Here is a 26,961-nt window from a genome sequence, read left to right as displayed (position 1 = left end):
ATGAGAAAGAGTGGCTTGTTTTATCGTGTTTAAAAGTAAAGTAACTATTTGTGTTTTAATTGGTTTATTGTTAACTACTATTTTACCCTAGCGGGCGAGTTGGCCGTGCGATTAGGGGCGTGCAGCTGTGAGCTTGCATCCTGGAGACAGTGGGTTCGAACCCTACTGTCGGCGGCCCTGAAGATGGTTTTCCGTGGTTTCCCATTTTCACACCAGGAAAATGCTGGGGTTGTACATTAATTAAGACCACGACTGCTTCCTTCCTATTCAGAGGCCTCTTCTATCCCATCGCCGCCATAAGACCTATCTGTGTCGGCGCGACGTAAAACAAATAGCAAAAAAACTATGTGTTTACCTTTGTGTATTTTTAATTGGAATTAAATATATTATTTTACTTCAATATCAGTGCATTGCGAATTAGATCCACTGCTTATTTTAAATTAATAATTTTCCTCATCATTATCATTTTTCTAATCTACCGAGTTCGATAGCTGCAGTCGCTTAAGTGAGGCCAGTATCCAGTAATCGGGAGATAGTGGGTTCGAGCCCCACTGTCGGCAGCCCTGAAGATGGTTTTTCGTGGTTTCCCATTTTCACACCAAGGCAAATGCCGGGGCTGTACCTTAATTAAGGCCACGGCCGCTTCCTTCCAATTCCTAGGCCTTTCCTCTCCCATCGTCGCCGTAAGACATATCTGTGTCGGTGCGATGTAAAGCAAATAGCATTTTCCTAATCCTAGTCAGTGGATTAATTATAACTTTTAATCCATTTCGTCTCATCTCGTACCATCAGGGGCCGATGACCTACATGTTAGCCCACTTTAAACAACAAGCATCATCATCATCATCAAACTATCGAATGACGTGGCAAAAGAATGCGGAACGATTACATCAACTTTGTTCTTTTAATCTTGCCATTTTGGGGACCTCTATTTTTACAAGCAGGTGATTTATATGAAGTACCTCGTTTTTCATGGAAAGTTCGACAGTTATTTTTTCAAACTGTACACATATTTTGTTAAGGAGACCTAACTAAAGTCAAAATGACATACTCCATAACCCCCTATTTTACATTATTTAAAAGTACACTATTAAATTACGAAATGAAGCATTTGTAGCTTCATTCTTCAATCAACTCCCGCAGTAGAAATGCACTGAAAAATCTAGGCGAAGCATTTTACACTTTTTATTTCACATTCAGTACACCAAATTATTGTAATATACACTCGCCAACAGAACTGAGACTCACTCGTTAAAAAAATCTCTGAATTTATTCCGCACTTCAGAAGCTTCAGCTGGAGCTGTGTTGTTTTTCCTCGACGGGGTAGCTCTTGGAAGTATGTCTTCGTAGTCTAAGAGGTGGGTTTTTTTTTTTTTTTTGCTTTACGTCGCACCGACACAGATATGGCTTACGGCGACGGTGGGATAGGAAAGGCCTAGGAATTGGAAGGAAGCGGCCGTGGCCTTAATTAAGATACAGCCCCGGCATTTGCCTGGTGTGAAAATGGGAAACCACGAAAAACCATCTTCAAGGTTGCCGACAGTGGGGCTTGAACCCACTATCTCCCGATTACTGGATACTGGCCGCACTTAAGCGACTGCGCTATCGATCTCGGTAGTCTAAGTGTTCATGCCCTCTATATCTATAATCAAATTATGCAAAATACAAACCGCCTTAACTATCAGTTCCTCTGTTTTGAATTTTCGACTACAGCTGAGAGCTGCCAGCAGCGTGCGCGCGGGGCTGCTGCAGGGTAAAAGCTCCATGGCGAGCAGCCAGTCTATAGCCAGCAGCGAAGTGCTAGGGCGAGCATCCATGAGCCAGCAGCGAAGCTGCAGCATAAACGTACCCTTAGAACTCCATTATTCTGTCCAATCATAACAGGAGCATTGTCAGAAAAGAACGCCTGACAGTTATTGATTGGCACTTCATTTCCAACTGTGACAATCGCAGCTTTCCTATGTTGCACCCTGTCAAATCCCATTCCAATGCTGGTACCGATAAAACAGTACTTATAATACTTTCTCGATCAGCAGCAGCAGCAGCATCATTAAAAGTAACCACTATGGGATACAACTTGGAATCGATATAATTGCTTCCATCTGTCGACAAAGAAAATGGACTATTCTGTAAACAAGTAACAATGTCCTGTGTTGCAGTACGCGCCATTTAGTTTAGATTTCGAATTACAAAGATGTTAACACACTCAGCGTGATTAGTCAGGTTGTTTAAGCTACCATGTGCAATCTTAATATTGCAAGAGCACACTGGCAAATTTGTCACCTTTTCTAGTTTTCAGTACACATGGAAAACTCAAAGAATAGGTTTCCCTAAACGCCTGATGATAATGCTGCTTCGTAGATTTACTCATGATCACCGATAAACAACAATCATAAGACAAAATAAGCAACAAACACAAGTCGCGTTACTCCACAACTACATAACCTTCGCAATACGTGGCAAATATGAAGCAAATTAAGCGACAAACATAATTCACATGTTTTTCCTTAAATATACCATGACGTATGCTTCGTAATTCGTGGTGAAAAACAAAAGAACTATTTTTGATACGGGATGGAAAAGGTTATTATCGAACAAATCGATGCAATGAACAAGTGAATGGTTATCCAAGAGCCACTCTCTTTCAACACAAATTTATATCGATCGACTGGGATACAGAATGCATCTTGTATTCCCAGTCGAAGACTGTAACGATCTGATAATATAAATCAGAGCGATGTATCAAATATTCGCTGGTCACACAGCATGTATCAGCGGTTTGCAGAAGCTTGTTCTGACGCATATTTTAAAAAGATCTTGGTACATAAAATCTTAAAATATTATAGTTCATCCATAAAACCATAACACACTGTCTTTCCGTAAATTTCTTGGACAAATCATAAAACTGTACAGTAAACCAAGGAGTGACATAGCACGTGAGGTAACCCTGTTTATGTGCGAGACAAACAACAATTTACTGTCAAAATGCACTCCTAAGTCTTTTTTATTGTCAACAAGAGCAATCGGTTGGTTCAGTAGGTGATATTCTTGTAGAACGGGGGATTTACGAAGTGTGAACGAAATGGTGGAACACTTGGAGGGATGAGGTTTAAGACGCCATGTAGTACACCAACCTGATAGTGAATCAAGTGCATTTTGCAATTGGATTGTATCTGTAGGAGAATCGATCTGCTTGAAGATTTTACAGTCATCAGCAAAGAGCAGTATTTCACATGAATGGTGGGAAACAGTATCGATAAGGTCATCAATAAACAGGGCAAAAAGAAGTGGACCAAGGACACTACCCTGCGGGACACCAGAGAGGGTGGTGGTGAGAGAACTGCATCCATCAAGAACAACGCGCTGTAGTCTTTCGCTCAGAAAGCTATTAATTAGAGCTAGGAGTCTCCCATGCACGTTAAACCGTTCAGAAAGTTTGTGCACAAGAAGGGTGTGATCCACGGTATCAAAGGCCTTCGCGATGTCGATATAGCATACATCAAGTTGAGAGCCCGCGTGGATGGCAGACGTGGCATGATGGAGGAGGATAGTCAAGTTAGTTACGCAGGAGCTTCCAGGAAGGAAACCATGCTGCTGAGGGGATATATAGGGATTTGTAAACGCAAGCAAATGCTGATGGATGATCCTTTCACAAATGATTGATAAAGCAGGTAATATAGAGACCGGGCGATAATTTGCAATATCCGACCTCTGTCCACCTTTAAGAACTGGTGTGATATACGCAAGTTTCCAGGAGCTCGGAAAGTAGCCGACTGAGAAGCACCGATTGAATATCACACTAATAGGGTATGAAAGACTTACTGCTGTATTCCTAAGGAAGATAGGACTGAGACCATCAGGACCAGTGGGTTTATTTTCTGACAAAGACGAAAGTAGGGAGTACACTTCAGAATCAGTGGTAGAAATATTACTGAGGCTATGGGAAGTAACAGGTTTGAATTTAGGAAACTCAGCATATTGCACAGGTTTAACAAAATTAGAGGTAAAATATTCATTAAATAATTCAGATCTATCTGCTCCACTGGCTACAGACTGGTCCCAGGTTACTACTTCCGGTATTCGTTTATTGTCTCTTCTGTTATTTATAAGTGACCAGAACCTTTTACTGTTGTTTTACTTCAATGCAGGCTCCGTTAATATAGTCAGAGTAATCCCGCCTTAATAAGTACTTGTGGTGTTTGCGAAGGTCCGAGAATATTTTATAATTACTCTTGGAAGGCGCATTCTTCCATTTTCTCCAGGCTACCGATTTTTGTAGTTCAGCACTTTTAGTATCACTCTTCTTCCATGGAGGGAATTTTCTGGACATCGAACGAGTAGGAACGAGGTCCCGAATCACAGCAAGCGTCCAATCATAAAATAAGTCCACCGCATCTTGAACTTCACCCACATGCAACAAATGCCATGGTAACAGGGACAGGGTACGATTCACAGTCTGCCAGTCAACTTTACGCCACACAGGCACAGAGCTCCTAAGGACAGGTCGATGACATCTCGGAGCACGGGGAGGGGTGAGAGTGAAAGTTGCTTCAAAGGACTTGTGGTTGGATTTAAAAATATTTCGTCCCACAGAAACAGATGAGGGCTCGTTATAGGAAAGCAGGTAGTCAAGAAGACTATTTCCGCAGGTGTTTTCCAAGACATGCTGTTTGAAGTTCAGTCCAGTAATATAGTGGTCCATATACCATTTGTCAAGGCTATTAGAAGGCTGACCTAATGAAGGGGAAATCCAGGAGACAGACAGATTAAAGTCTCCTAGTATGACAATGTTATCTTTGGAATGAACGGCTTTAAGCACAGAGGAAAGAAAAGCTTCAGAATAGCTGAGATAAGAACGAGGTGGTCTATAGAAACATGCAAAAAGATATTTTATGTTATGAAATGTAACTTCAACCCAAACAGCTTCACAGTCATTCATCAGGTCGGAGCGTAGGGTCGCATGCCATTTAGATTTGACAGCGATTAAAACACCCCCTCCCCGGGATCCTTTTCTACGATCGGCCCTGAATAACGAAAACTCTTTTGAGAGTGGGATTTTAGAGTCTAACACAAAATCCGTCAACCAAGTTTCACTTAAGGCGATAACGTCGAAAGCAGGTAATTCTTGAACATGAAGTTCACAGTCTAATCTTATTTTTTATGGACCTGATATTTTGACAGTACACGGAGAACTCATTATTCATTGTCGGCCCAGGATTAATTTGCACATCACCAGACAGTAGTAACAGTGTTAGTAAGAAACTTAACGGGGAACGGCGCGCATGACAGCGTAATTTCAACGAATCGTGGGTCGATGTTGGGACCTTAAGAAAACAAGACAGGTTAGCCGTCGGTAAGGAAGGAAAATAAAACTTACGATCCGAAGTTAACCAGACTCCTGCCTGTGAGAGGGCGAAGGAAGTTTCCACGTTCCATTGTGTACCTGCAGGCCCTGAAGGCGGATCACTCGCAGCAGTTGACATCATTGCACAGCTACAAATGGGAAAGGAGCCACTACTTTGAAACCAATGTCATCCAAATTTACGGACGCCAATAAGAAAACATGAATTGGTTCTTATAAAAGGGCAACACACACAGCAGAGCTTAACATATTTTACTTGAATTTCATCCATACATTTGGCACCCTTTTTAAATTGTGTTTAAGTGTTTTATCTCACATACGCACAGGAAGACAAAACTTTTATCCATGCAATTTTACAAACTCTAAGAATAGCAGCTGAAGTGTACAACTGTGAATAAGACTTAAATACGGAAGTTAGTCGATGTATTGACCACCAAGCAAGAACGAATGTTCATGTACATGAAGTGTTTTTATGTATTGTTTTTATCTTGTACATATATATAAGTTAGTTTAGGAAAAGACGTGTTTTATACACTAGTTTTAAGACCTTCAACATTTTAGACATACAGTTGCAATATTGCACAGAATGACATATACGCCAGCTCACGCTAAGACGTGCCCCATTTGTATGTAACTAAATGTACATCATCATCATCATATGGCATTCCTTCAACACCACAATCTTAATCAAAGCTTCATTATATTAATATGTATATATGGTTCAGCTGAAGATGACCTTGAATATGAGGTCGAAACCGGTCCTGTAGTTTAATGTATGCAATAAATAAGTATTGATTGGTGGAAATCCTCTCCTATTTTTAATTGTGCAATTGTCAATACGGAAATGAAGATTATAGATTACGATAAGAACATGTGTTGTTCACTTGATGAAAAAGACGTCATAGGATGGTACAGTGGTACAGAAGATGGCTTGAAGCCTTAGTCAATATTAAATTTTAAATATATAGTGGAAAGCATATAAAATCATTTCATTAAAAATATACAATGCATTCAAATGATATTAAAATAGTAGGTTCTTAAGTGGTACATTCAAAAATGGAGGCGTCTTACAATTATGAGTGGCAGCTGATGGTTTAAAGCCGTAGTCAGAGTTTGATGCATAAGTAGAATAACACATAAATATGAGGTAAAAGAATATGAAAAGGATTACATTAATAAATATAAAAGATAAGGAAAAACATTCCAAAATGCTGGGCAAAAGTTGAAGACGCCAGCATATATTTGCCCGTAATGTTTGAAGGTCAAACAGTTCAAAGATTGTTTATAGTTCAAAGGTTGTTTCTAGAATAGTTCAGCAAGATTGTGTAGACATAAAGTTTAAAGTTGGCTTGAATTTATTTTGAGTCATCGGAGTAAGTTTGTGGAGAATGATGATAAGCAGTTATTCTCTACGTTGGTAAAATTTGACTTGAGGTTGAATGGCTGTTGTTTTCATAACTGATTGACGATATATTTTCAAAGTGTTCAACGATTCACACAAGAAGTCAAACAGGCCAACAACGCCATAGAACCAACCAATCTACAACTTCATTTCAACAGCCACATCAAACCTTCACACCATTCGTCAATAAGATAAAATTTCCAATTTCAACACTTTCAAAATATATAGTCAATCAGTTATGAAAACAGCCATTCAACCTCAAGTCAAATTTTACCAACGTAGAGAATAACTGCTTATCATCATTTTCTACAAACTTACTCCGATGACTCGAAATAAATTCAAGCCAACTTTAAACTTTACGTCTACACAATCTTGCTGAACTATTCTAGAAACAACCTTTGAACTACAAACAACCTTTGAACTGTTTGACCTTCAAACATTACGGGCAAATATACGCTGGCGTCTTCAACTTTTGCCCAGCATTTTGAAATGTTTTTCCTTATCTTTTATATTTATTAATGTAATCCTTTTCATATTCTTTTACCTCATATTTATGTGTTATTCTACTTATGCATCAAACTCTGACTACGGCTTTAAACCATCAGCTGCCACTCATAATTGTAAGACACCTTCATTTTTGAATGTACCACTTAAGAACGTACTATTTTAATATCATTTGAATGCATTGTATATTTTTAATGAAATGATTTTATATGCTTTCCACTATATTTAAAATTTAATATTGACTAAGGCTTCAAGCCATCTTCTGTACCACTGTACCATCCTATGATGTCTTTTTCATCAAGTGAACAACACATGTTTTTATCATTACAATTGAATTTTAGTTGTTTCATGAACATTTGTATAATAGCTATAGAATGTTTCAAATGTTATCTGACAGAATAAGGTTTTGATTAGTGACTGAAGATGCCTCAAAATATGAGGCGAAACATGTCTCACTTCTGAAAAATGTTTTAAGTTGGATGTCAATATCTTGTATTGTATTGAATAGGTGGAAGTGAAATTAAAAATTTTTTCATATATACTTAGCGAAATTTTCAATACGGACAGAAAGATGATTTTCATCACTTGTAATAATTACATAAACAAACCTTACAAAAGCTCAACCCGGTAAGGTAACTGTTCAATGTTTTTCCCTGTTACTCTTCTAAATATTATTACACAATTTAGGACTGTTGCATTCAAGAATCTTTTCAACAGCTATATATACTGTACTGGTTCCTCCTATTCGGCGCACTCATAATTTATCTCTGCATCCATCACAGCTATATGATCTTTCATTTTCACTGCTGCTAATACTATCACTACTACTTCAGACTAACCTTTCGTCTGAATTACACAATATTTCAAGCACGTTACTATCAGTCAAACCACGGCTGGAGCTGGTCATTGTATGTGGCGCATCACACGGTCTGATGCAGCTGCAGAGAGACACAAAACAACTGGACGAACTTGAGGGGAATAACATTTATGATGAAACAAACCAACTCTATACATACTTCCGATAAAAGGTTGAGACAGTGTCTTTCAAACGAGATATATACCATGCACAACGGGTTCTTTTATCGTATGACAAAAAGCAGCACTAACTGATTCCGACACAGAGGGCCGGTGGCAATTTACGAAAATATTTCAAACCAATAAAAAAATACTATAAATAAACTGCAATCTAATGCACAAATAGGGGACAGATTGTCATGCGAAAAGACTAACTTTTGGGGTTGCGATTTCTTTTTTATTCTGTAGGGAAAGAATGAAGCAAACAGACTTTCAAAAAAAAAAACATCATTCCTCAGACTAGCTTGACAGAAAGTGTATCCTTGCACAAACAACTATATGTTAACGAACTAAAATTCTTATTTTACAGCACTGATAAACTCAACATTTCTTCTTGGAATCAAAACCATTTGCATTTCGGTAACTCCAAAACTCTTTACGCTACAAGTGCGAATCCATGTATGGGTCTATAAATGTTAAGACGACATTCATTTCTTATTAAATAAGAGTATCAATCCAAGATTTCAGAACATTTTTTTCTACACATATAATTATTCAGTCAAGTATGGTCAAAAGAAATTACAACAGAAGATAATATTGATATTATATTCATTATATTGATGTGCTTAACGTCTCGGTGCCGACCTCTAGATGTGGTAGACACTCTTTTCTTCCACAGCTGCCAACCTATATGTGGTATAGACCCAGAATAGAAAGAATGGAAAGAGTTAGTTCTTCTGTTTGTTGTAACATTGGATAAAAATAAGTTTTAGGTGAGAACCAATTTTAACAGAAGGTTAATGATTTTCAGGCCTTGGAATCTGCATTGAGAGATGCCAAGGAAGGTGCAATGAAGGATAGGAAGCGCTACCAGTATGAAGTGGACCGAATCAAGGAGGCTGTGCGCCAGAAGAACCTCGCCAGGAGGGGACCTAGTGCACAAATAGGTAGGCACTTGCAACGTTTTCTTAGTTTGCTTCTCTAACTTGTCATGTGCAGTCAATTTATATTTTCAGTATAAACTAATTTGTTCTTGTGCTCGTCTGCGCTGTTCTCAATTTCTTTCTAAACTTTTCTTATTTTCAATACTAGTTTATTTTTAAATCCCCCTATTAACTTTTGTTTTAATTTTTGAAATATTCCCATAACGTGAGAAAGCTTTCCATTCAAAGTAATCTTAAATGCATGATAGTAATCCTTTCTCCCAAGTCAAAATTTTAAATTTTATAAGAGATATGTATAGTAAAACAACTTTTATATGTAGTGTATTTATATATTTCTCATACTCAATCCTTTTCTTTTTTGTTATCAAGGTCCTGACCCAATATTTCCAGTGCTAATTTACTTCAGTACTTTTTATAATTTTTTTACACTTGCATGATTGTATTTTAAAATTTGTTTTATATTCTGATCAACATTGAATATATTGCAATAGGAAAACAAAAGGAGTTAAAGGGATACACTCTCTACTGGAGTGCAGGACACATGGCAAGGAATGGAGTGAGGTTCTTCTTTTTCTTTTTCTCCTTTTTCTTCTTATTCTTCCTCTTCTTCCTCTTCTTCTTCTTCTTCTTCTTCTTCTTCTTCTTCTTCTTCTTCTTCTTCAGGTCTCTAAATATTAGTTCCTAATTAGCGTCGACCTCTAAGATCTTTTGCTACCCTGTTTTTCCTTCATTCCCACCTAGATATACCTGCTCCCTTCACAAAACTGCAGGTTGTTCTTATTGGGTCTTCTTGGATTTTTACTCTCTCTTCACCTGGTAGTCTAGAGTGGAGAGTCTGATTCTACCCAGCACCTCACATTTGAAAAGTATGTGTTCAGCTGATTCCTCTGCTTCATTGCATTTCCTATGTATGTTGTCTCTTAATACTCCAATTCTATGTAGGTACTTTTTCAGATGGCAGTGTCCTGTCAACAGTCCTACTACCCATCTTAGATTTTCTCTGCTGAGTTTCAACATTTCTTTAGTATGCTTCTTGTTTAGTCCTTTTATCAGTTCCTTTGCAAGCCTGCTTCATGGAGTATTTTTCCAGTTTTCCAGTTGTTTCTTTTGTACCCATTTTCCTGTGTAGTGTCAGGCTTGTCCATAGGAAATCCTGCCTACAGGTTCTGGGCCTACAAAATGTCCTTCTACCCCTTTTCTGGCCAGTTTATCTGCCTTTTCATTTCCTTCTATACCTGCATGCTCTGGTACCCATTTTATTTTGACAATGTTGTATTATCTGCGCACTTTTTAGCGATAGATTTACATCCTAGTGCTGAATCGGTTGACTTTGGTTATCTTTGAGATTCGTATTGGCAACCTTTGAAACACAAACTAAGAATCGCTTATCAACGCTGTGCGACATCTGGCATACACTTTAAGTACTCGTGCTGTTGTTTACACAGCAAAGCCAAACTATAGAATTCATGCTAGGAACACGTTTCGCATCGGGAAATGTTATATAGTATTATATATTGTGTGTGTGACACAGTTGTTGGCGTAAGATAATAAAGGTTTAGAAAATTCATATCGATCGATCATATTATCGATTCAATTCAGATTTAATTTCCATTCAGTTGGCAGTATTACCGGAACTGGCAGTGCTCCCTTCATACTCCTCAACCGAGTACAAAAATCTATCACTAAAAAGTGTGCGTACAATACTTGGAGAGCTTCAGGAGGAGTGGCAATACCAGACAATTCTGGATATTATCCGCACTGCCTCTAGTGCCTTAATGACCGCTTCGCGGTCCATAAAAATGAAAATGTTCTTATTCCTATAGTTCATTTTCAGATTTTCTTCAAGACATGTTGTGATAGCTATCATTTCAGCTTAAAAGACTGTAGTATGTCTGCCCAGGCTCATCTGGATTGATCTCTCAGGTCTTCCCCCGTTGATCCCCCCTCCTGTGCCATCCACTGTCTTTAGACATCAGTCCACTACACTATATCTTTTTCAGTATTCCATTTGCTGATGTCCTAGTCTTCTTTTTTTATAATCTGGGTCTCAAATGGTTTTTCAAAGTTGTACTTTGGTATCATATGATCAGAAGGCATGTGTAGAACTTCTTCTGTTATTACTCTGTTAATTTTACAGTGTCCTAGATTGGGTCTTTGTGCATTCCAGCACTCTGATTGTGCCAATCTATATGAACTCATTCTAGCCTGTCCTTTTATGAAATTGCGTAGTGATGGGAGGTCTAGTAAAGTATTGGAGGCTTCTGTCGGTGTAGTTCTCATAGTCCCAGTAATGGCTATGCATGCCATTCTCTGTAGGCTATCCGATCTTCTACTGACTTTTCCTTGACTTACTTTCTGCCGCCAGATGATTGCAGCATAGGCCACAACAGTCTAATGATCATTGTGTATATCCACATTACCATTGATGGTCTTTTACATGCATACAGCAAGTTCTTGGCCTGAGTTATGTTTCTTTCTATATGTGGATTCCTGGTTAGATTCTTATCTAACACTACACCTAGGTGCAGTGCCTGTTCTTCCATATATATATATATATATATATATATATCTTGCACAAAGAGCTTGAGTGATGTCTTTCCCTCTAATTTTCTCCTTCTTGTAAAAGGGACCAGAGTTATCTTGTTTGGGTTGACTGATGGTTGTTCTTCTTTACACCAGTTCTCCACAAGGTTGAGTGATCTTTGCACGAGGTCCTGGATAACGCACATCACCTTACCTCATACCACAATCGCTAGGTCTCCTCCGCATCCTTGTGTAGAGAAAACCTGTTCGTTGAGCATAGCTATGATTTTGTTCACCACGAGGTTCCACAGCAGAGGCGAAAGAACTCCTCCCTGAGCATAGCCTCGGGTGGCCCTAATCATCAGCATTTCTTCGAACAGGGTTGCTTTTATCATCCTTCAGTCTAACATGGATTTAAAAATTTGACGACGGTTTTACTCGCCTTGCTCTTTTCCAATGCTTTGATCATAGTCATAGGTTGTATTGCTGAAGGCTCCTTCTATATCTAGAAATGCTGCCAGTGCAATTTCTTTATATTCTAGGCTTTCCTCTAGTTTACAAACCAACTGGTGGAGTGCTACTTCAGTGGATCTGCCAGGTCTATATGCAAACTGATTTTCATGTAACATTGAGTTTAGCTGCACCGTTCTTTTGATATATTTATCCAGAATTTTCCACATTGCTTTCAGCATGGAGGAGGTTAAACATAATGGTCTGTATGCTTTGGCTTGGGCATAGTTTGCCCTTCCAGGCTTAGATATGAATTCTGCTTTAGCTTGATCATGATTTCGGCACATACCGTAAAGCTAGACTAGCTCTGAAGAGGTCAGTCAGGGCATTGATGAGTATCTCCCATCCTTCCTGTAGGAGTATCGGAAGTATCTCATCTGGCCCCGGAGCCTTTATCGGGCGAAACATGTCTATTGCCTATTTTACATGGTTGTTTTATTATTCTGTTGGCACAGTTCCAGTCTGCTCTTCCAGCTCCGGTCTATGTTCCAACAGTTTCTTCTTCTGTCATCTCCTCAGCCTCAGGAAAGTGACACGCCATTAGCATCTCCAGCGTGTCCTTCCCCACCCGAGTAAACGACCCATCTGGTTTCTCCAGTGTCCCCACCTGATTTATATCGGTTGCTTTCGGAACCTTCTGGAGCCTTGCTGTTTCAGTGTGCGATTCCACTTTCTTGCAGAACAGTCTCAAAGATTCTATAGGTTATACTCGGCGAGTTTCCTATGATATACATCTCACATACCATTTCTAGATGATATTCTACACAACATCCTAACCTCTTTTTTTAATTTTGGCTTGTTTGTTGTTCCACCACCTTACTTTTTTGGTGTTTTTCTTTTCTTTGAATGGACGAGTTTTCATGGAATGTGTCTATAATGGCCTCTTCTAATAGTTCCACTTCCTCATACAGTTCTTTCTGTCCTCTCACATTAGTTGGAATTTTTTGTGCAGCCTTCCCTAGAACTTCTTTGTATCTATCCCAGTTTGTTCTTTTTGGGTCTCTATACATCTCAGTCCCACATAGTCTCGCATCTATTGCAAATTGGATGTGCTGGTGGTCTGCCAATGATGGTTCCTCCAGCACCTTCCAGTCTTTAATAAAGTTTGCAATATGCGTAGTGCTTAGTGTAATGTCTATTACCTCCTTACAATTTTTATTTATAAATGCAGGTTTGTTTCCTAGGTTTAGTATCATCAACTCAGTTCCAATAATAAACTCTAGTAAAGACTCTCCTCTTCCATTGTAGTTCGTGCTGCCCCATACCGTTTGGTGTGAATTTGCATCTGCTCCAAGGACTAGGTGTTCGCCTTTCCTCTTTGCGTTGCAAATTAGGTTCTCAACTTCTTCTGATGGGGGCAGATTAGTTGAGTCATATGGGAGCTGTGCAGAGCCTATTGTTGTTTCTCTGAGACCTTCCCAATTTCCAAGTTTTATCTTGGCCGCCACTATGTCCGTTGAACAATGTTTCTGCAACAGAAGACATTTTAGTTTTCTAGTCACAAGTAAACATGTTCTAGGCATATCGATGTAGTATCGTACATTAGCGAACCCCCAGATTCCGCCAGTCCTGCTACTCTGCCTTTAACTACCCATGGCTCTTGTATGAGATCCACGTCGATAGCCTCGGACTTGAACTTTCTGACGAAATTGGCAACAGCTGATTTTTTTATGTTGTAGATTGGCCTATAGAACTTTCAGTACCATCCTTGCCAACACTAGGTTTTGTTTTTCCCTTAATTACTTGAAGTTTGATCTGCCCAAGTCCAAGCTTGGCCCCCTTTTTTAAATTAAAAAAAAAAAAAAATTCTATTTGTTCGGGGCATCGACCTATAAAGATCTTTTGCCCCTACATGCATCATATGTGAGAAACCTGCATGTATTATGTAAATGGCAGAAGTGTAAAGTGTTGAATGTGAGGAAGGGAACGATAAAGACGACACAAAGACCCACTCCCCAGGCCAGAGATATTAATAATTTACAATTAAAAACCCCTGACCCGGCCAGGAATGGAACCTGGGGCCGCCAGTTGTCAGGCGGATGTGTTGCCCCCCTACACGGCTGGGCCGGACAAGCTTGGCCATAAGGCCTCTCTTCTTGAGATCTTCAAAATCTCTTTCATTAAGGGCCAAAACAATTGTCCTTCCTGTGTCATCGGTAGTTGTTGCATTCAGCACTCTCCACTCTTTCATCGGAAGTTTGGTATCGTGCTGATGTATCCTTACAAGCACATCATCAACCTTCATCTTGTCAAATGGAGGAGGAAACTTGGTAATGACCTTTGTAGTATTCAGCACCTTCTTGGCTTCTGCCACCTCCAAATTCTCCCCTTTCCAAGGGTTGCAATTGGCCACTGTATCTTCCAGCCAGCTTATAGTTTTTCTGGATTTGCACAGATCAGAACCATTGCTCCACTTTCCAGCCTTGGAGACTGAAGGAAGCCTGGAAGGCATCCGTCCGACAGCGGTTTCATTTGCGCTATCAGCAGATGAAAGTTCCTTCAAGTCGTCGTCCTTCAGTTTACCGTCTGGAAAGGTTTTAGGTATTATTGCTACCTTGATTGACGTCAGTCTTTCTGAAAAGGACATGACCGTCTCTTCTTTCTGTTTCTTGGCAGGTGGTTTTGTAGCCGAACTTGATGGCATACTATCCCTCGACCTTGGCTTTTTGGGCGTTGTCGGTGGGATAGCCTTTCGCCGATCCCTGTTCCTTGGCTTCTTCTCCATCCAAGTTCCAGCCACTGTTTTGGCTTCCTTCCTTGCTCTCTTACTTTCCTTGTAATATGCACTATTGCGAGGTGGTCTGTCTATATGAAATCTGTTGATTTTCGATGCAGAAATCTTCACTTCAGTCTCTATGGACCTTCCTGGTTTGCTTGTGTTAGCAGTCTGCTCTACTGAAGCTTCTGTTGCCATTTCTTGTTTTGAGTCGGCAACAGCCTATGCAATTGGGACTTCTGTCTCCATTTTTTCATTTTGGGCTTGCTCTTGGATCTGCTCTACTGGAGCTTCCGTGGCTTCCCTTGATGTTGAAGTTTTTGAAATTGGTTTTTTATAAGCATCCATATTTCAATCAATCATACGGTTTTGCCTCTTCTAGGGTCCTGAGCGTCGTTTTCACCAACTGTGGTGAGGCATACAGCCAGACATTGTCCTCCCGCAACTCAGGCTCTCTAGCAGAGACCACGCCCCTCAGTAGTCCACCCAGCGGTCCGCCCCTGGTCCGAACCTAGCCAGGTTTGTTCCCCCTTCAGTAGGCCTACTCACGTGGTTGCCACTTGGCATTATCATGACTGAGTTCACAGCCATGACTTTCCCCCTAGGTTGGGATCGCCCCTTTCCAGGCTACGTAGAGCAAAGTGATGTGTTGGTTCCAGCACCCCGCAGTGAGCCTTCACCTCAGTCACCAGCCCCACTTCAACTGAACCATTGTATCACCCATGTGGAGGAACCATGGATGCCTCTCTAGGAGGTGTGGGAGAGGCCTCCACTTCCAAGCCTTGACTTGGGCTAGCAACAATCACAATGTCTCAGGACGTTTTCTGGCAATACGTATTTTTGGTCTGCAAGAGGGTATTTTATTTCCCTCAGACCCTCCAGACAAGTCCAGAGGGCCTCCCTATCCGCCATGTGGGACGCGCCCGATAGGGGAACAGGTAAGAAAACCCCCACAGGATGGAGTGAGGATAATAACCAACAAGATCTTAGATGAGCATATAGAAAACGAGGACAGCATAAGTGATGGAATAATAAAGATGTAGTTTAGGACAAAGAATTGAGTGAAGGATTTATTCCTGGAGAAATTCCTCGAGACACTGAAGAGAGAAATAAATTATATGGAAATGACTCTCATTGGAGACTTGAATGCAGTGGTGGGATGAGGCAGAATATTTCTTCCATTCCTATTCTGCCTTATCCCACCACTGCATTCAAGGAATAAAGAGGAATTGGCAGATTTTTGAGTGAGAAATAGGGAGTGAGAAATAGGTTGAGTGGGCAGTACAAGGTTCAGGAAGAACACTAGAAATATCACAAGATATGGATGCCAAAACAGAAGGACAAAGATAGTAATTGTTTACTTCTTTGTGGAAAGAGCAAATCATAGTCGTTAAATTCAAGAGCCTTGCTAGAAATAGCCTTTGATGGAGACCTAAGAGTGGTGGTAGCAAAAATGGAAGTAGGGAAAAAATGGTGAAAATGATGAAATAAGTGAGAAGAAAATAAGATTGGATATTAAAAGATCAGTAAAAGAAAAAAAATCCAAAATGAATTGAAACACATGCATAGAACTGAGGTGGAGGTTGTGGAAGAAGTGGAATGGGACTTATGGCAGAATAGCTGAGAGAGTGAAAGGTAGAGAGACCCTATGGTGGAATGACAGAGTAAAGGATGTAGTGAAAAGTTATTGTTACAATTTGCTTTACATCGCACCGACTTAGATAGGTCTTATGGCGACGATGGGATAGGAAATGTCTAGGAGTGTGAAGGAAGTGGCCATGGCCTTAAGGTACAGCCCCAGCATTTGCCTGGTGTGAAAATGGGAAACCACAGAAAACCATCTTCAGGGCTGCCGACAGTGGGGTTCGAACGCACTATCTCCCGGATGCAAGCTCACAGCTGTGCGATCCTAACCACACGTCCAACTCGCCCGGTGTGAAAAATAATAAGAAAGTATTACAATTCTGAAAAAAAAAAAAACAAAGTAGAAGAAAGTATCATAAGATGAAAAGGTGTAAGAAAGTAGTAAGTCAAGGGGAAAAAGAAAAGAAAATAGCTGGGAAGGTTTTAAAGGAGAGTTGGAAGAGGATGTGTATAGCAGTAACAGTATGCTATATGGACTTGTAAGGAGGAGTAGAAATGCAAGTCTACATAAAACACGTGAAAGGGAAAGAACAGATAACACAACCAGTGAAGATAAGGAAAAGGTAGAAAGATACTTCGATGAACTGCTGAATGTGAGAAGGGGTGTAGATGAGATGGTAGAGGTGGAGTGTGAGGAGATGGAATCTGAGAGTGAAATCATAATGAAAGAAGTGGAAACTGCTATCAAATGATAATTGGGAAAAGCAGTAGATTTGGATTGTGTGTGAAATTGATGAAAGCAGCATGGTTGTTCAGGCTATTTAGATGTATCTGGAAAGAAAAATCTTCATTGGAGTAAAGTAGTAAAAATTCCTTTATTTAAGAACAAGATGATATCCAATAATGAGGAATCTCGCTCATATCTTGGGAAGCAAAAATACTGAAAGAAAAGAGAATGAGAAGAATGGTGGAAAGACAGTTACGAGAAGAGCAATATGGCTTTTGAAATGGAAGATTAGATGCAATCTTCAGTATGAGGCAGTAAATGGAAACATAGGGAATACAGGAGAGAGGTAGTTATAGCATTCCTTACAATAGCTTACAATGGCTTCCAATAGTATACACAGAGCAGAGGTGTTGAAAGTAATGGAATAGAAAGAATTACTGAATGATAGAATATGTTTAAGTAACATAAATGAATAAATAATTTGTAGCAGTGTCTCCAGACACATGTGGGATCAACAGAGTGATATTGGAATGGAATTGGACTACGACAAAAGGTGTGCTGTCACCATTATTATTCATAATGGTTATGGGCAATATAGTGAATGAGACATAGAATATGGGGACAGGGAGCTGAAGGTAATGCTGTTCGCAGATATTATGGTGTGGGGAGCAAAGAGAAAGGAAGTAAAAGGGGAAACTCGACATGTTGAATAACAACTTTCAGTTTAAAACCATAGCGAAGCACGGGTATATTGCTAGTATGTATTTGTGTGCGTGTGTGTTTCGAGCAGAAGCATAACACTCATGTTTCTTGTACATACTCAAAAATAAAATGTGATGTATTACTGAAAATATGCTAGCAACTACCTTTTAGTTTACCTTTTATTGCTGAAAAGTGGAAATAAATATTTAGCAAAGTTATTGATAAAATTTAAAAAAACTAAAAATATACCAAAATAACTTTTTTAAATGACAAAATTAGGCAAACATTTTCACCACAAACACGTGCCTCTAGCGATTCCTGATGGAAAGTCTAGGTGGGCAATAATTCCATTGTGGAGATTTACCTCCCGTATGAGATTGTGCCTACCGAGAGAGTTGACCGTGCGGTTGGGGTCGTGCAGCAGTGAGCTTGCTTATGGGAGATAGTGGATTCGATTCCCACTGTCAGCAACCCTGAATATGGTTTTCTGTGGTTTCCTATTTTCGCACCAGGCAAATGCTGGGGCTGTACCTTCAGGCAACGGCTGCTTCCTTCCAACTTCTAGCCCTTTCCTACGATGTAAAGCCAATTGCGAGGGTCGGAAATTGTGCTCTACTGATGGGCTTCTGATAACTTCACCTGCATACACCCCACCATCAGTGGGTAGGGCCTGCCATGTTCCACTGTGAAGTCTAGTGTCAGGCTCAAGACAAAATGCTGGTTTATAGAGGTAATGCCTGAAAGCCTTGCATCTAATATTTTAAAGGTTAATTTGATGATTTTTGTAATCAATATTTTCATTATTAGAACTTCTTCAAAATAGCTACTTCCATTATTCAGTTCTGAGAAGTATGAAATTTAAAATTTGGATAAAAAATTGAGGAATTTGGGTAAATTAGGGTAAAATTAGGGAAATCTTGGAATATATGGAAGAATTTTTTAAACTTGACTGAAGCTCTTCAGGAGTGTTTCCCCAACCATTGCCATTGTTAATTAAGAAGATTTTAATACCTAGCTCTCAGTTTTCATTCTACGACTGATTGTTCACTATAGAAGGTGAACTCTTCTGCATTTTTCCCTTGAGATATATTACTTGCACTGACAGATCGATTGTGACTTTTAAAAATTTCTTTTCAGCAAAACCAATTCGCGCTGGCCAGCATCATCCACATCTGGGTGCCCCTGGTGTGTTGCGTGGCAGTACCTTGGTCCACAGTCCCATTCCAAGAGCTATCATCAATCCAGATGAGGAGATGCGCAAGAAGAAGGGCATTTTGGCTGGAGGAAATAGAGGTAATAATGGTGAAGAAGACCTTTATTTTTCACTTGTTTCCTCTTAAAGAAATTATGTTAAATTTTCCATAGTACTAAGCCCAAATCTCTAACCAGAAAATATTGAAATGTTTTCTTTAAATACGATCCCCTGATTTCCTTTCAAAATTTAACTAATGTGATATCAGATCCCAGGAGAGTGTATAAGAAAATCCTGATATGACTCATTTAATAGACTTTCTTCAGCTTATCTCTTATGTCTGGGATCGCCAGGAGTTTAAGGCTGGGTGCCCTTCCTGACACCCTGTGATTTTTAGGATAAAAATCTCAACCCCGTTTTGACCAGGATTTGAACTAGAGCCTTTTGGATGGGAAGCCAGTAGCTAAGCCTCTGAACTAATCACGCCCATCTAATACGACTCATTAAATGCCATGAAATATTTAAAATAAGTCATTTTAATGTTTGGAATTTTTTTCTGCTGCATTTTTGTTTAAAACAGATACTAGAATCCCTTTGAGGTTCCGAGCAATTGTTGGCTCGCACATAGTCATAACTTTCATGTTTATCTTCCCTCCATAACAGAAATACATGGTGAAATATTTCTCCATACTTACCTAACACTGCTCCTCACTTTCAATCAAGGAGAAAGAAGTCCAAATATGACTGTAATTGGTGAAGATTTACGTGCACATTATATCCAATTATTTAGTTTGCTATCAAGAGGTCTCCAATAAGTACCTTATAGTTGTTAGCATTCAACATTTGGAGGATATTTGTGCACAATTCTCCATATTCTGCAATCATCGAGAGAACTGAACTGATGTAAACAAAGAACGTCGTGCATCAATCCGCGGTCACCACGTTGATTGGAGAAACGCTGGGCTATTTCAGAGCACAGGCAAGAGCCATATGTCATTACCTTGCCTGATTGCCACGATTTCTTCAAACTGTTACCATATGCCACTGATTAAGACATGTAGATGAAATGCTATGGTGATATGGTTTAAGAGACAAAATTATATTCACTGTTCGCGAGGAATACCTTATTTACTCGCGTATTAGACCTGTATTTTCCCCCCCCCCCCACTTTTACAGCCAAAAAAGTAAAAGGGGGGTCCATTATGCGATGACCTAAAATTTTGTGCAGTGAGCACATGGCTTCCAGGCAATAAACAGCTATAAATTATGCATGTTAACATTCTACACTATTTTTTAACAAACTTAGGAATGTTTCAGTTAAACTGGCTATTTTTGTTGGAAGGCAGTATTTCTAAATGTAAAAAGACAATACAGTAAAACCTTGTTAATTCAAAGTCGTTGGGACGCAAAAATCGGACTTCGAATAACGTGATTTCGAATTAACCGCCAACCAACACGTACTTCGGAAATGATAGCCCTTGCGGCGTCACAATATATTCTAAGGCCCGTTACTGCATGCAATTAACCTTGATTATTCACATTTTAAAGCTCTCAAATGCCATGGAAAAACGATTTCCAAAATGTATCCAACAAGGTGCATTTACAGTATTCAAATAATGCACTTGGATAACTCGCCAGCAAACATAACCTCACGCAATGAAATCAAAAGAAAGAAAATTTGATTCTAAGACAAGGAGAAATCTATACTGGCTCCCGTGTGCAAGTGCTTTATGCATTGGATTGTTGTACTGTATGCATTTTAGATGCCTTTTGCTTGCACGGAATGTACCTGATGCCCTTAAAACATCGTGGCTTTTCGAACTTTCCTATGACAAGGGAAGGAACTCTCTCGCTTCCGTGTGCACTGTATAGCAACACAGTATTATACATTTCCCGGCTGGCAGTTCTCTCCTTTAAAACTGTAAGCACATTTGTCCTCAGCATGAAAAAAGTAAAACAAACAAACAATGCAGTTTCATTTAAACCTAGGAATTTCATTTTTGTCCGTATTGAACTGAGAAAGGATGATAGGAAAACTTAGGTTTAAGCTAATGACTTAAGTTTTTTTCCTATCATCCTTTCTCAGTTCAATACGGACAAAAATGAAATTCCTAGGTTTAAATGAAGCAGCCAACCAGGCAAAGTCGTTAGCCTATCATTACTTGGGCTTAAAAATCAAAATTGGGAAAATAGGCAAGGATATAGCATTTATCAAACAGTGCATTACACAGAATTTAACCCCTAATTTTTTAAAAAGCGTCACGAAACAACGTTTTGTTCCTCCCCATCAACAAGATGTTCAGGTTAGGACAAACAAACTTTGGTTAGAAAATGAACTAAAATTTCTCTATAAGAAAAAGTCGTTTTTAAATCATCGCTTATATGAAACTCACTTAGAGGCAGCCACCTTACTCTCAAATGCTCAGTGGAATCTTTTTCAAGACGAAGTCCAAATCAAGTTGTTCAATATTTTGTCCAAAAAACAGATAACACTAGAGAAAAAACTTGTAGCTCTTAAAAATAAGGAAAAGCACAGCAACTCCCCTCCAAAACCTAACAGCAAACCTAACCTCGCTAATGACACTCTACAACAATTCCACCCACCAGTAATTAATCTTTCCACCACCAACTTAGATGAGGACGATATAAGAATTCTTTCGAAAGGTCCAAAGCACAACTGGCCTTGTTTCAACTCGGCCCTTACAGCCTCCAAACTCGTAGTTTAATCAGAAGTTGCTATCAGCAAAATGCCATGTGAACTAAAAGACGAACTCAGAATGGACGTAAAAAAACAATTAAACAAAAGTTTTTTCTAAAAAAATCGCACTGCGACCCCTATCACCAAAATCAACAAAGACTCCCTTAATGAAAGAAAACAAATTCTCAATCTTAAAAAGAAAGTCAAAGACAACCACCTCATCATTACAAAGGCCGACAAAGGCAACACAACAGTCATTATGGATAAAACAGATTACATTAAAAAAAAAAAAAACTTTCTTAGATAATGACTCCTTTTCAATAGTTAAGAAGGACCCAACACAATCAATTCAAAGGCAATTGAAACAAATTCTAAAGAGCACTTCTTTTCTCCTCACTGAACAAGAAAAACAAAAGTTAATTACTATGAACCCAGGCCTACCAACAGCTAAAGCACTACCCAAAATCCACAAAACCGGTGTCCCTATTCGACCCATAATAAACTACAGACCAAGCCCCTTATATAAATTATCTCAATTTATCCAACAATTTCTTAATAAACATTATAAATTCTCATCAAATAAATCCATCAGGAACACTGTAGAATTAGTGAACAAACTAAACAGTTTCAAGCTTCAACTATATCATTCAATGCACTCCTTTGATATAGTCAACATGTATCCCAGTATAAACACCAACTCATTATTCCCGATCATCGAAAAGAACTTACTTGCTAACAATCAACTAAGTAAACTAGAAGTTCAAGACTTTATGACCATATTAAGATTACTAATTAACAATAACTACTTCACATTCGATAAGATCATTTACAAACAAGATGGTTTGGCTATGGGTTCACCAGCCTCAGGAATTTTAGCAGAGATCTACCTTGATTTCCTAGAGCACACCGCCATCGACAATAACATCAAATTTGCTAATATCCAATTCTGGGCTAGGTACGTAGATGACACATTTATAATCCTAGATGAACGCTCCACCCTCAAAAACCTTAATAATATTGATCATGACATTAAATTTACCTTAGAATCAGAGACAAACAACTCCATCAACTTCCTAGACCTAACAATCAATAGGCACCCCTCTTCGTTCACATATAGTATCTATAGAAAGCCCACTCAAATGGCCACTACTATAAGAAATGACTCACTACACCCCCAAACACACAAAGCGGCTACATATAATAGCTTAGTAGACCGAGCATTCAAAATTCCGATGTCAAGAAAAAACTTAAATAAAGAATTGAACACCATTCGCTCTATAGCAAAATTCAATGGATATAATGAATCCTTTATTGAAAGAATAATCAATAAATTCAGACACCGCCCAAAAACCACCCTAATAAAAGACAATACTAGCACTGCCACGTTTTCCACATTTACCTTCAATAAAGAAATTTACAACGTCACTAACGTTTTTAAAAAACACAACGTTCAAATAGCCTTTCGTACTAACAATAGAAGCACAGAGATCCTACACAACTCTTCATCAATAAATAGAAGTAGTCCTTTTTCTAAATCAGGTGTATATAGGTTTTCTTGCCAAGACTGCAAAAGTTCTTACCTAGGGCAAACAGGACGCAGCTTTAAAATCAGATATGCAGAACATGTCAATGCCATAAAACACAACCGTTTTTCCGCGGTCGGCCTACATATAAAAGAATTTAAGCACAACTTTACCGAAATAAATCAAGATCTTGAGGTATTAGATATTCTAAACAAAGGTTCTTTCCTAGACGTCACTGAAAACCTCTATATTCATTTAGACCAATATTTCAATCCCAACCTAAACTTAAATGATATCTCAGAGAAACCAAAGATCCTATTCGACTTTCTCATTGAATTTTTCAAAAACATGAATATCCCGAAAAACAGATCTGTCTTTCAGATTATGCATAATACTTTGTCACGCCACACACTTTCACCACATCACCCTCCATACTTCCCCTCCTTCCACTCCTCCTCCCCTACCGCTCCTCCCCTCTCCCCTCCTAATCCAACAACGGCCGCTCCCCAGACCTAAACTATCCAACACGCTCTGTTCCTCTTCATCTCGCGCCATAGCTTTACCGCCTCATGTCCCGCAATAAACATCATAGAAACCTGCCCCCACCCTACACGTAACGCTGCAACAATACACCACAAATACTGGCACAGTCATCCTCCAAACTCTCAACAACGTATTCCTTAATACCTATTTTATATTCTTGTCGAGCTGAATACCGGACCTGTGAAGATTACAAGATTATTTTGTGCATCTACAGAATGGTGTGTTAATGAAGCTATGTAATATAGAGAGAGACTTTCAAATGTGGTTAAATGAAGAAGTTATATCATGTTCAAGATCATGCTTTCACATCTCTGCACAGTATTTAAAATACAATTTACCGTTGGTCTTTTATAGCTATTGTTGAGAGTTAAGGAGAATTTCCTGTTGTGTATGTTTATCAGGAACTCAAGGGAGACTTCACTAGTTAGTCGGAACATAGAAAGAATGATGAACTCTTCTCAGAAGAACTCTTAAGGTTTCACTTTACTTTTTCCTGCCTGCGTGCTCTTCAGAAATGTGTGCGCGTGTGTTTTGTATTCAGGAATCATTCAAGACGAATATTTTCGCACTACAAGATGTGTGATTAAGGTTATTTTTAATATGTATAACTTTCCCTGTTTTCATCTCCTTGTAAGATGTGTATTGTTTAATTTCCTGTTGTGTATGTTTATCAAGAACTCAAGGGAGACTTCATTAGTTAGTCAGATCATAGAAAGAATGATGAACTCTTCTCAGAAGAACTCTTAAGGTTTCACCTTATTTTTCCCCCGCCTGCTGGCTCTTTAGAAGTGTGTGCGCGTGCGTTTTGTATTCAGGAATCATTCAAGGCAAATATTTTCGCACTGCAAGTTGTGTGGTTAAGCTTATTTTTAATATGTATAACTTTGCTTTCTCAACGATGCATGTGTTTCTACATTCGTCCCTGTTTTTATCTCCTCGTAAGATGTGTATTATTTAATGTAACACCTTGTGTAAAAAACTGGGTTATATGAAGGAGTTATATCATGTTCAAAATCATGCTTTCACGTCTCTGCACAATATTTAAAATGAAATTTTACCGTTGGTCTTTATAGCTATTGTTGAGAGTGAAGGAGAATTTCCTGTTTTGTATGTTTATCAGGAACTCAAGAAAAATGAGAACTCTCAAGGTTTCACTTTACTTTGTCCTGCCTGCTGGCTCTTCAGAAATGTGTGCACGTGTGTTTTATATTCAGGAATCATTCACGAAGAACATTTTCGCACTGCAAGATGTGTGGTTAAGGTTATTTTTAATATGTATAACTTTTGTTTTCTCAACGATTCATTTGTTTCTATACTCGTCCCTGTTTTTATCTCCTTGTAAGATGTGTATTGTTTAATGTAACGCCTTGTGTAATATAAATGCCTAAATGCTTGCCTATTCCCACATTTTGGCTGATGATGACGCAAATCAGCGTTGAAACTAGTTCCAAGTACAAATACATGTTATAAATAAACTATAACATTTTTGTATTGAAAAGGTGGACCGTTTTAAGTTTTCCTATCATCCAATGCAGTTTCATCGGCATTGAAAATATTTTTGGTGCGTACGAATTGATTGTAGGCTATAAGCCACGCATTTTTGCCAACTGTCGGCGTCGCCAGTATTCGCCGATTCTACCTCTCCGCATTGTAACGGACTCTTCACTTCACCGGCAACTACTGTTATGAACCTCGCCACGCACATAACCTTTTTCTACTATTAATATGGACTTACCCTCATCATGATATAAACCGCATTTTCTCTCCTACTGGAACTTACATACTTATGTGAATTTGCACCTTGCATGAACTCTGCTCTATCCACCTTTACAATCTACGATAAACTAACTTCCTTTTCGCCGCCTGACGTCATGTGACATTGCCTGCTTTGTCACGCATGCTCCACTAACCTCTGGAATCTTCCTGACATATTTCTCATTATTCCACACTATAAACACCCGGCCTTCCTCTGAATATGTTGAGATGGACTTTGGCCTGTGTGGAGGGAGGAACTTTTAACGTCATCTCCGTCCTTAGTGACATGTGCCCTGGACTCTCCATTTTCGGGCAGAACTACTTGGTTCAAGATGAGGTATGACAAACTGATAATGTCCTTATTGTAAATACTTCTATGTTGCATTTGGAGCTATTTTCTTTGCATATTCTAACTGGGAGCAGTGCATTTCCAGGCCGAGATTTCACTTGTATTTTCAATATTTAAGCCTCTATTGACTAACTAGTGACAATTTTCTTTCCAAATGTGCGTGTGGTATATCGGCAACTCTGCGACTCCTATACACACTTGTGCTTAATCAGTGTTTCGCCATTTATGTTTTTGCATACTTCGAAACTGTTTCATTGTAGTATACAGTGACTTACGCCTGCATGACAACGTTAATTTGTGCCTATTCGGGTGATAATTGAAGAGGTGGCGACTTTTATATTACATTTGGACCTTTGCTTAGAAGACTTCATGCTGGTATACTCCAATTTTGTAACTGTGTACATCCTTTTCTTATTCTCGTTGTTCTACATTTCTCTTTGTACCGTATTCATCCTTTTCTTGTCTATCCCTTTCCTCTCCTGGTCTATTCTCTTATTTGCTTTCATTCTCTTGGATATCTTATTCTTGGTGTAACAAATTTGTATTATATGTGGTTGGGAAAATTCTGTATTTGTACAGACTTCTATTCATGTAATATTGTAAGAGCTTGATTTAATTCTTCTAATATATCTATTTCCAAATTTTATCTTGGTTTCTCATCTATTTTCACCCGTCATGTCCCTTATTTCTCCTCCCATTCTCTTTTAATTTTCTAATATTATCTAGCATGCTTTCCACTGCGCTATCTGAGGTTATTCTGGAATGCTTATTGGAGATCTTTTTTTTTTACCACAGCCTCCATTCTCAATTTGGCGTTTTACTCGCTGCATAATATTACTACCTACCGTTTGAGAGTACTCGGTGTCACCGATACTTTGATTCCCTCGGCAGTATTATTATAAATAAATACATA

General features: G+C 38.9%; 1 protein-coding gene across 1 annotated transcript in view; it reads left to right on the top strand.

The window, feature by feature from the left end:
• Khc (kinesin heavy chain) overlaps positions 1-26,961 on the top strand; it is a 278,091-nt gene that overhangs the window by 223,150 nt on the left and 27,980 nt on the right. Inside the window, exons 17-18 of the mRNA XM_067142133.2 lie at positions 9,094-9,229; positions 19,126-19,281. Coding sequence (XP_066998234.1) covers positions 9,094-9,229; positions 19,126-19,281 — 292 coding nt within the window. The remainder of the gene's footprint in view (positions 1-9,093; positions 9,230-19,125; positions 19,282-26,961) is intronic.

Source organism: Anabrus simplex, chromosome 2 (assembly GCF_040414725.1).
Source record: "Anabrus simplex isolate iqAnaSimp1 chromosome 2, ASM4041472v1, whole genome shotgun sequence".
NCBI classification, from domain to species: Eukaryota; Metazoa; Arthropoda; class Insecta; order Orthoptera; family Tettigoniidae; genus Anabrus; species Anabrus simplex.
Note: the sequence above shows the minus strand (reverse complement) of the source record. Positions and strands in the feature narration are given on the sequence as shown.